The 12077-nt window shown below is 42.0% G+C and overlaps 1 protein-coding gene across 1 annotated transcript; it reads right to left on the bottom strand.

The window, feature by feature from the left end:
* Positions 1–2491: 2491 nt before the first annotated feature.
* Positions 2492–3052, bottom strand: LOC138786529 (uncharacterized). The gene has a single exon (XM_069963510.1). The coding sequence runs from the start codon at positions 3050–3052 to the stop codon at positions 2492–2494; it is 561 nt and encodes a 186-aa protein (XP_069819611.1).
* Positions 3053–12077: the final 9025 nt, after the last annotated feature.

Here is a 12077-nt window from a genome sequence, read left to right as displayed (position 1 = left end):
TTATGCTTGCTTTTGTAAGACATGCTGACAGTCAATAATAACACAAGGAGGAGGGATAACCCCTAAACAGATCAACAACTCTCCCTAACAGAGGAGGAAAAAAATAGGAGGTTCTTTAGCAAGCTTTGAAATGTTCTAGCCAACTATAACCACAATCCTGACTAACCCAGATTTCTGAAACATAGGGAATACAACCTATCACTTACCCCTTACCACCAACCAGAATATTCCTTCAATATGCGGGAGAGGCTCTACACAAAACCTAGTAAGTTCTATGTATATTAGCAATAGTAAATGTCTAAGTTGCAATATCTCTGTAAAAGAAAAAAAAGAAAAGGAAAAAAGGGAGTCAACCAGGCTTTCGAGAGTAATCATTGTCCTTCTATATCAGCGATGATGATTATCCAAGTAGCAATGCCCCTGTATGAAGAAAAGAATTAACAAAAATACCCTCAAATTTAATCAGCAGTGATGATTGTCCGTATATATCACTGGCAGTTATTATTAGCCGAACAACTCAGAGCATATCAGCTGTAGTGGCAAAGCAAATCAGCAGTAATGATTATCCATATATATCAGCGGCGATGATTATTATCCAAACAGCTTGAAGCGTATCGGCAGTAGTGTTTGTCCTCGTATATCAATGGCTATAAACCACCTCAGGGCGTATCAGCAATAATAATTGTCCGTGTATATCAGCGTCCGTATTTATTAGCCAAACAACTCAGAGCGTATCAGCAGTAGTGATTGTCCATACATATTAGCAACAATAATTATTAGCCAAACAACTCAGAGCGTATTAGCAATAGTACTTGTCCGTGTATATCAACATTAATAATTATTAGCGCATATCAGCAGTAGTGATTGTCTGTGCATATCAGCGTCAATAGTTATTAGCCCAACAACTCAGAGCCTATCAGCAGAAGTGTATGTCCGTGTATGTCAGCGGCAGTAGTTATTAGCCAAACAGCTCAGAGCATATAACCAAACAGCGCAAAGCGTATCAGCTGTAGTGGTTGTCCCTACATATCATCTGCAGTAATTGTTAACCAAACAACTCAGAGCAAATCAGCAATAATAATTATCCATATGTATCAGCAGCAGTAATTATTCAAATAAAAATGTCTCTTAATATCTTGTAGCCAATGCTCTTGCAACAATGATCCTAAAAGGAACAATGATTTATATAGGTATTTTAGCTGATTTGCACTATGAGGAGGAACTTTGAGGGGAAAATAAGTTCTTTAGTAATTATCCGTCCAACTCCAGAATAATAATATAAACTGTCAGACTTAATTAGTCTCACGGGCAACACAGAGTGATCTCACCCAATCGGGACCCTCAGTCGACCCTCCAGCTTATCTGTGCCTCTCCTCTGTTCCCTCTGTCTTCTCCAGCTTGCCCAGTCCTCTATCTTCGTTCCTTTTTGGAACCACCGCTGCTAAAATGCTGCAATCTCTCCAATGCGTCTCTCCTCCCCACGTGAGACCATGTTTCCCGCCGCTCCTCTGTCTTCCCGGCTTGGCTGTATCTCCTCTCTGCCCTCAGCACATGGACTACAGGTAGCCGCGTCTCCAGCTCACTGGTGCCATAACTTCCCGGCTGTCGGAGGTGCACCACGGCTCTTGCTTGATTGCTGCTCACTGCTTTTCCAGCTCCTCTCCCTTTCAGGCTCACCTCCTCCTGCTACACCGCATTGTCATGCCAGTGGGCTCCGGCAGAGATCACATCCTCCGGTCACAGTTCGTATTTCGCGGACACAATCAGGTGGGTGGGCGGCGCGGCACCACGCTGTGGGTCCGCTCACATGACCTCCCGTGGGGAGGGGTGCATTATAAGTGACTAGAGGGGAGTATTATTATTAGACTTTATTAGACATTACTACTGGATCATACAGATCGGTCAAATTTTTATGTAGGGGGATCTGATCTGGGAATCAGTTCCTGACAGAGATGTTATACAGTACAGGGCCTATGGCAGCAGTGTAATCTCAGCTTTATTAAGGCAATGTTTCTAATCGATCTCCACCTTGGGGGTACTCAGCTGGAGCATGTGGGTACTTGGCATGAAAAGGTTGAAAAACACTGCTCTACGCCTTACCCCCACAGATCCCTCTCTGTGCGGCTTCTTCCCCCAGGTGGCCTTTTCCCCCATGCAGTTCCCTCCCCTTACAGCTTTTTCCCCATGTGTTTCTCTCCACCTGCGGCTTCTTCCCCCTGTGGCTTGTCCCCCATACGGCTCTCTCCCCCTTTTGCTCCCTCCCTGTGCGGCTTCTTCCCCTATGCGGCTTCTCCCCCTGCATCAGTCCTCCACAGAGCAATTTGTGCGACCTTACAGCACTGCAGAGCTTCTTCTGTTAGTAATGCAATAAACATTTGTAGTAGTTGAGTGCATGTAAAGCACCAATCACTACCAATGTTTATTGTAGTGGGCTTAGTCAATTACAAGGCCACTATGAGTAAACTGTAAAAAAAATTATGAAATAATAAAGTCATTTATTTCCAGGAGGTCGTGCATGAGTATTGCCAGCTGGTATTGAATGGGTATTGCCAGGAGGTGTTGTAGTATTGCCAGGAGATGTTGCATGAGTATTTCCAGATGGTGTTTTAGGAGTATTGCCATAAGGTGTTGCAGGAGTAATGTCAGGAGGTGTTGCAGGAGTATTGCCAGGAGGTGTTGCAGGAGTATTGCCAGGAGATGTTGCATGAGTATTACCAGATGGTGTTTTAGGAGTATTGCCATAAGGTGTTGCAGGAGTATTGTCAGGAGGTGTTGCAGGAGTATTGTCAGGAGGTGTTGCAGGAGTATTGCCAGGAGATGTTGCATGAGTATTTCCAGATGGTGTTTTAGGAATATTGCCATAAGGTGTTGCAGGAGTATTGTCAGGAGGTGTTGCAGGAGTATTGCCAGGTGGTGTTGCAGGAGTAATGCCAGGAGATGTTGCAGGAGTAATGCCAGTATGTATTGCAGGAGTTATGCCAGGAGGTGTTGCAGGACTATTGCCAGGAGTTGTCTGAAGGCTTTGAAGGTATATAATACTATTTTTTATCATGATTTCACTAATTACTATTGTCAGAGATTGGACCACTGCTCTCTTTCAATTGCACAGTAAAAACAGTCCTGTGTTTACTGTGCAAGATAGTAATAACCAGCAAGAGGCGTGCGCCAGGGAGAAGGGGTGAATCTGCACCTTCTCGCTGGCATATGCCTGTGACGTACCCTTTATAAATCCCTCCCTTTCAGTTTACAGCGCCTATTCAGTTAATTATATGGATTTGTCTTCACTGCTCCCCGTGATTTCGTATATTGCACAACAGGCATCAAGTTACTTGGTAAACTGGATACCGGCTTCACAGTTCCCACAGAAAATCGCCCACAATCTACCCTAAATCAACCCACAATCCACCTTCTTCTCTTATCTGTCCATATCTTTCTCCATTGCTCTTCCTGCTCTGCTCTAACTGCCTGCTGTAATCCTGCTCTCCACTACACAAAACCAAATGCCTGCCTCCAGGAAGCAAATCACCCTATATAGGGGGTGTGGGGGAGGTGCTGACATCACAGAAGGGCCTGCAGGTGATTGGACAGGTGCAAGGGATTATGGATAATCCTTTGATAACACCAGGTGACAGCACTGTGGCTCAGTGGTTAGCACTGTAGCCTTGCGCTGGAGTCCTAGGTTCAAATCCCACCAAGGGACAACATCTGCAAAGTGTTCTCTCCGTGTTTGCGTGGGTTTCCTCCGGGTATACTGTATGTAGTAGAAAACAGGCATCGAGGTGAAGACCGAGCGTGACTAGTCACGGCTCTGTGTACATATACATAAAAGCCTGTCATTTACCCCCTGCAAAGCGTGATCACAGAGAGATGTGACTAGTCATGACCAAGTCTCTGCCTCAATGTCTACATAGTAGGGATTTGCATAATCCATGCTGCGCCTTAAAACACATTTATCTTACTGTTATCACTTCATGCAAATAAGACATCTATTGGGCACAACATCTATTGGGCACAACTTTTTTTTTTTTTAAGCTCCATCTTGGTGACTGGTTCCTTCACGTGGCCTAAAGCTATTCTCTATTCAAGACTAAAATATTTCTGAAAGTAGTTATAAGATGTCTGCATAGGACTGTTTCCTGGTAATCTTGCTTTGTTGTAGGCCTTTTGTTGGCTATAATCTCTGTTCTTAAAAAGATAGCTATGCCAGTTGGGTTTTATGCATACACACATTAAAAATAACTTTATAAACATGAGTTTGTTTTGACAGAAAAAAACCCGCTTGCCAGAAAACGACATGGAAAAATTGGCAGCAGAATCAATACATTAAATGAAAACAAAAAAAGATTGTGTTTTTAAATCCATGAGTAGTCTTATTTAGACTTTTTCTATGAGTGTGTTTTTAACCTGCTCAGATTTGTTTAGTGCTGCCAAGTGGATCTATCCACAAGCGCTTCCATATAATGAGTGCATATTACAGAACAGAACCCAGGAGGGTATACGTTCATGAACAATGGTGACAAAATGCTATGATGAGTCTTAATCTGACTTTAACAGCTACTGACTCTAAGTTGACTGAAATTCTTATTCTGTTTTATTCCATTACGTAGGCCTTTGTCAGAAAGGAAAGAAAAGGAGATATGACAAGAGCTTATACTGCATTGCTTATTGTGTACACTAAAATATATTCTGAGAGTTTCCATTTTTATAACTGCTTATATTCTATTTTTATTAGGAGACATAGATTTAAGTATGTTATTGGCACATGCAGTATGTAGCGGTAATGCTAGTGGTACATATGTAGTGGATAAGTTAGTGGCACGTGGTGTGGTGAGTATGCTAGTGGAATATGTGGTATATAGTGGCAATGTGAGTGGCACATGCAGTATGTAGTGGGTATGTTAATGGCACGTGGTATGTGGTGAGTATGCTAGTGGCACATATGGTATATAGTGGCAATATAAGTTGCACATGCAGTATGTAGTGGGTATGTTAATGGCTTGTTGTATGTGGTTGCACATGTGGTATGGTGCAAGTATGCTAGTGGAATATGTGGTATACAGTGGCAATGTTAGTGGCACATGCAGTATGTAGTGGCTATGTTAGTGACGCATGTGGTATGGTGCGAGTATACTATTGGAATATGTGGTATGTACTGGGTTTGTTAGTTGCACATGTGGCATGGTGTGAGTATGCTAGTGGAATATGTGGTATATAGTGGCAATTTTAATGGCACATGCAGTATGTAGTGTGTATATTTGTTGCACATGTGGTATGTAGTGGGTATGTTAATGATGTAAAATTGTGAATATGAACGGCTCACCTCATATGATTCTCTTTTCCTATGGACCTGAGGTTTGAAGAGGGAGGGTGCACGGATTTCCAAGCGCGGGCTAGACGCTGTTGTCTAACAATTACAGATCAGAAGAGAGACAATAGAAAAACAGGGATATCCGATATATAGGAGCACTCCAGAGAAAAAAATATAATGATACAAAAATATTTATTAGAAATGCATAGGAAATTAACATGTACTGACACAAAGGCGGGCGGGGAACAAAACATCCCTACACATTAAAAACAATTAAAATTCCTGAAGGAAAAAACACACATGGTGGGACCCACACGGTATGGGGGACCCCCAGGGTAAAACCACGGTCCTATAATGTAGCTCAACTAACCCTCATAAGTCAAACACAATGCATATACAACCTAATAATAGAAAAGATAAACACAAAAAATATATACATGAATTGTATGAAGTGTATGTGTAGGTGTCAAATGAATGGTGATAGGAAGAAAAATTATGATGAACGATAATAAGTCATGAAGAGATGAAAACCATCCAAAAAACATCACCAAATGGAGAGGGAGAGGAGCGATCCATGGCTACCCATGATGCATCATGGCATCATGGGTAGCCACGGATCGCTCCTCTCCCTCTCCATTTGGTGATGTTTTTTGGATGGTTTTCATCTCTTCATGTTTGACACTTATTATCGTTCATCATAATTTTTCTTCCTATCACCATTCATTTGACACGTACACATACACTTATTCATGTATATATTTTTTGTGTTTATCTTTTCTATTATTAGGTTGTATATGCATTGTGTTTGACTTATGAGGGTTAGTTGAGCTACATTATAGGACTGTGGTTTTACCCTGGAGGTCCCCCATACCGTGTGGGTCCCACCATGTGTGTTTTTTCATTCGGGAATTTTAATAGTTTTTAATCTCTAGGGATGTTTTGTTCCCCGCCCGCCTTTTTGTCAGTATGTTAATTTCCTATGCATTTCTAATAAATATTTTTGTATCATTATATTTTTTTCTCTGGAGTGCTCCTTTATATTGCATACCCCTGTTTTTCTTTTGGTGTTGTGCATCTGTTTAGGTATGTGAGGTAGCACCCGTGAACTTATTACTTTTGGGTAGTGCATGCCCCAATTTTGGTTACAATAGATCAGAAGAGAGGTTTTTCTTCCAGCACTCCAACAAAAAATTGTAAATGATTTAAGGCAGTCCTTTATTTCATCTTTGTTTAAAAAGTTTTACTTACCATGGGAGAACCATACCTACACGTTTCGCACTCTCAGTGCTTAATCATGGTATGCTCCATACTTCTCACAACATGCATTTAAAAGAAATACTGTACTCCCACTTACCCATCATGCCTCGCACCTGTTTGTGCAACAATGAAATCACATAAGGCAATGTCACATGATCAATGATGCATACAAATCACATCTAGACATATGTGTGCAAATACAGCATAAATTATACTCCATTAGTTATATGTCTATATAAATGTACAAATCATGTTTGCTAAGATAGACTAATATGAATAATGGTATAACAAGTCATTTTTATAGTTTAATCCGTGCAAGTTTTTAACCTGAAAATATGTTCCGCTTCAGCGTGTAATAATTTTTTCCTCCAGTTTTCTTACTTTTTTAAAACCATGAAAACGGAAACTGTTGACGTCTCAACCGTGCACATCTGCAAAGTGTTTTACAGCCCCTGAAGACTTCGTGAATCCTACTTTCTGTGCTTCTACTAGGTGCTCAGGTATCCCAGTCTTCAGTTTTCGGATTGCACAACTCACATAGTTGAGATCGCATTGTGTGCATTCGATCATGTATAGTACATAATGGCTGTTGCATGGACGTTGTCCTGGAGGAGCGATCCCCGTGTCTCCACACGGCCGGGGTCTGCGCCGTAATGGCGCTGATTCCGGCTCGGCATTCGGTTGCTTCTGGCTGCAGCAGCCGGAAGCAATCGAGTGCCTATCTCATTGATCTATGCTGTATTACTATGCAGCATAGATTGTAATGAGAGATCAGTGTACTTATACTAGAAGTCCCCCAGGGCGGCTTCTAGTATAAGTGTAAAAGAAAAAAAAAAGTGTCATTAATAATAAAAATCCCCTCCCCTAATACAAGTGTGAATCACCCCCCTTCTCCCATGTTATAAATAAAAATAAATAAATAAACATGTTTGTTATCGCTGCGTGCGTAATCGCCTGAACTATTAATTTATCACTTTCCTGATCTCGCACGGTAAACGGCGCAGGCGCAAAAAAAAACCAGAGTGCAAAATTGCGCATTTTTGGTTGCATCAAGTTTAATAAAAAGTGATTAAAAAGTCGCATATGCGCAATCAAGGTACCGATAGAAAGAACACATGGTGCAAAAAATGACACCTCACCCTGCCCCATAGACCAAAGGATAAAAGCGCTATAATCATGGGAATGGAGCGATTTTAAGGAACATATATTTGTTATTGAATTTTTTACAGGCCATCAGATAAAATAAAAGTTATACATGTTACATATCGTTTTAATCGTACCGACTTGAGGAACATATGTAACAAGTCAGCTTTACCCCAGGGCGAATGGCGTAAAAAAATACCCTCTAAATAAAAGAAATGCGTTTTTTGAATATTTCACCACACATTGAATTTTTTTATGGTTTCGCAGTGTACTTATGAAAAAATTCAGCCTGTCATTGCAAAGTACAATTAGTGACGCAAAATAAGGGCTTATATGGGTTTCTAGGTGAAAAATGCAAGTGCTATGGCCTTTTAAGCACAAAGAGGAAAAAAAAGGGCAACTCCGGCGTTTTGTTTCTTTTTAGCTTATTTAACACACATTACAAAGCTATATAACTTTGTAATGTGTCTAAATAACTAGTATGGCTCCGATCCCCCCCTCTTTCCTCCCCCCTCCCCCCTCCCTTCGAAGTTAAATAAAATATACATACCCGATTATGGTCGACCCCGTCCTCTTCTCCTGGGCGACATTTTGTGACAATGTCGTCACAGCAGGGGGCGGGCCTGGTCTTTATCCTCTTCGGCGTCTTCTGCTGAAGTGAATGGGACATGAAAAGGCTGCTGGTGCACTTGCGCACCAGAAGCCTTTTCAGTGGCTGGACCGCATCACATGGCTCCCAGCTTTCTCAGCCCTGATTGGCTGAGCTTGCTGGAAGCCATGTGATGCGCTCCAGCCAATGAAAAGGCTGCCGATGCGCATGCGCTTCGGCAGCCTTTTCTCTCCCATTCACACAGACTCGGAAGTGAGGGAGTTCTAAAGACCGGAGCCGGAGCTGACGGAGTCGCGAGCGGTAGGGGATTTAAGTGCCGACCGTCACCGGAAGGATGGTGAGTATGATCTCTGTGTGTGTCTGTGTTTTCATGTTTTTTTTTCAGTTGTCCTTTAATGAACTGTTGTACTCTTCAGTTTTATTACTGTTCATATATTATTTAGTTTTCTTGGCGTATGTGCACACAGGGCATCTCGATACTCCGCACAATGCGATCTCAACTATGTGGGTTGTACAAACCGAAAACTGAAGACTTGGATAAGTGAGCACCTAGCAGAAGCACAAAAGTAGGATTCACAAAGCCTTCGTGGGCTGCGAAACACTTCACAGATGTGCATGGTGGAGATGTCACCAGTTTGCATTTCTATGGTTTTAAAAAAGGAAAAAAAAAATGGGGTGGAGACTGGAAGGAAAAATTATTACACGCAGAAGCGGAACACATTTTCAGGTTGAAAACTCGTTATCCACACGGATTGAACTATAAAAATGACTTGCTATGTCTAGATGTCTAGACATGCGTCTATATGTCTAGATGTGTTTTGTATGCACCATTGATCATGTGACATTGTCTTATCATGTGATTTCATTGTTGCACGAAGAGGTGCAAGGCATGATGGGTAAGTGAGGGGATTTCTTTTAAACGCATGTTGTGAGAAGTATGGAGCATACCATGATTAAGCACTGAGAGTGCAAAACGTGTAGGTATGGTTCTTCCATGGGGAGTAAAAAACTTTTAACCAAGATAAAATAAAGGACTGCTTTTAAACGTTTTCAATTTTTGGTTGGAGTGCTGATCTGTATATGTTAGTGGTAAATGTGGTATGTAGTGGGTATGTTAGTGGCATGTGGTATGTGGTGAGTATACTCGTGGAATATGTGGTATATAGTCGGGATGTTAGTGGCACATGCAGTATGTAATGGGTATATTAGTGCCACATATGGTATGTAGTGGATATGTTAGTGGCACATGTGGCAGGTATATTAGTAGCATATGTGGTATATTAGTGGCACATGCGGTACGTAGAGGGTATGTTAATGGCATATGCGGTATGTAGCGGGTATGTTAATGGCACATGCAGGTCATAGTGGGTTAGTTAGGGGCACATGTGGTGTGTAGTGGGTATTGTTAATGGCAAATGCGGTATGTAGTGGCTATGTTAGAGACATAAGCACTATGTAGTGGGTATATTAGGGGCACATGTATGTAGCGGGTATTGTTAATGCAACATGTGGTATGTAGTGGCTTTGTTAGAGACATACACTACCGTTCAAAAGTTTGGGGTCACATTGAAATGTCCTTATTTTTGAAGGAAAAGCACTGTACTTTTCAATGAAGATAACTTTAACCCCTTAACGACATCGGGCGTAAATTTACGCCCTGATGCGGGTAAGGGAGTTCAGAGCGGGGCCGCGCGGCGGCCCCGCTCTGGACCGCGCCGGTCCCGGGTGCCGCGTGTAGCCCGGGACCGTAGGTATTAGCGGGCACGGTCCGATCGCCGTGCCCGCTAATACAGTAATCGGATGTAGCTGTCAAAGTTGACAGCTGCATCCGATTACCGGACGCAGCGTCATCCCTGGTGTCTAGTGGGGAGATCGCTCCTCCGGGATGTTGTCCCGGAGGAGCGATCTCCGTAAATTAAGCCGGCCGGGGACCGCTCCAAGATGGCGCCGTCCCCGGCTCAGCACTCGTTTACTTCCGGCTGCAGCAGCCGGAAGTAAACGAGTGCCTATCTCATGGATCTCTGCAGCATATCTATGCTGCAGAGATCTCAATGAGAGATCAAAGCACTTATACTAGAAGTCCTCCAGGGGGGCTTCTAGTATAAGTGTTAAAGTAAAAAAAAAAATGTCATTATTAGTAAAAATCCCCCTCCCCTAATAAAAGTCTGAATCACCCCCCTTTTCCCAGGTTATAAATAAAAGTAAATAAATAAATAAACATGTTTGCTATCGCCGCGTGCGTAATCGCCCGAACTATTAATTAATCACATTCCTGATCTCGCACGGTAAATGGCGTCAGCGCAAAAAAATCCCAAAGTGCAAAATTGCGCATTTTTGGTCGCATCAAATCCAGAAAAATTGTAATAAAAAGCGATCAAAAAGTCGTATATGCGCAATCAAGGTACCGATAGAAAGAACATGTCATGGCGCAAAAAATGACACCTGACACAGCCCCATAGACGAAAGGATAAAAGCGCTATAAGCCTGGGAATGGAGCGGTTTTAAGTGTTGTATATTTGTTGACAATGGTTTAAATTTTTTACAGGCCATCCGATACAATATAAGTTATACATGTTACATATCGTTTTAATCGTAATGACTTGAGGAACATATATAACAAGTCAGTTTTACCCCAGGGCGAATGGCGTAAAAACACATTTCCCCCAAATAAACAAAATGCGTTTTTTTTTTTTTATTTCACCACACTTGGAATTTTTTTCTGGTTTCGCAGTGTACTTTATGCAAAAATTCAGCCTGTCATTGCAAAGTACAATTAGTGACGCAAAAAATAAGGGCTCATGTGGGTCTCTAGGTGGAAAAATGCAAGTGCTATGGCCTTTTATGCACAAGGAGGAAAAACCGAAAACGCAAAAATCGAAATTTGCTCTGTCCTTAAAGGGTTAAACTAGTCCTAACTTTAAAGAAATACACTCTATACATTGCTAATGTGGTAAAAGACTATTCTAGCTGCAAATGTCTGGTTTTTGGTGCAATATCTACATAGGTGTATAGAGGCCCATTTCCAGCAACTATCACTTCAGTGTTCTAATGGTACAATGTGTTTGCTCACTGGCTCAGAAGGCTAATTGATGATTAGAAAACCCTTGTGCAATCATGTTCACACATCTGAAAACTGTCTAGCTCGTTACAGAAGCTACAAAACTGACCTTCCTTTGAGCAGATTGTGTTTCTGGAGCATCACATTTGTGGGGTCAATTAAACGCTCAAAATGGCCAGAAAAAGAGAAATTTTATCTGAAACTCGACAGTCTATTCTTGTTCTTAGAAATGAAGGCTATTCCATGCGAGAAATTGCTAAGAAATTGAAGATTTCCTACAACGGTGTGTACTACTCCCTTCAGAGGACAGCACAAACAGGCTCTAACCAGAGTAGAAAAAGAAGTGGGAGGCCGCGTTGCACAACTAAGCAAGAAGATAAGCACATTAGAGTCTCTAGTTTGAGAAACAGACGCCTCACAGGTGCCCAACTGGCATCTTCATTAAATAGTACCCGCAAAACACCAGTGTCAACATCTACAGTGAAGAGGCGGCTGCAGGATTTTGGGCTTCAGGGCAGAGTGGCAAAGAAAAAGCCATATCTGAGACTGGCCAATAAAAGAAAAAGATTAAGATGGGCAAAAGAACACAGACATTGGACAGAGGAAGACTGGAAAAAAGTGTTGTGGACGGATGAATCCAAGTTTGAGGTGTTTGGAAGGAAGGAAGAACGTTTGTGAGACGCAGAACAAATGAAAAGATG

This window comes from Dendropsophus ebraccatus, chromosome 3 (assembly GCF_027789765.1).
Source record: "Dendropsophus ebraccatus isolate aDenEbr1 chromosome 3, aDenEbr1.pat, whole genome shotgun sequence".
Lineage (NCBI taxonomy): Eukaryota > Metazoa > Chordata > Amphibia > Anura > Hylidae > Dendropsophus > Dendropsophus ebraccatus.
Note: the sequence above shows the minus strand (reverse complement) of the source record. Positions and strands in the feature narration are given on the sequence as shown.

Bases quoted from the DNA above. Each gene is read 5' to 3' on its own strand.
- LOC138786529 (XM_069963510.1), bottom strand. From the start codon at position 3,052: ATGATAAAAAATAGTATTATATACCTTCAAAGCCTTCAGACAACTCCT.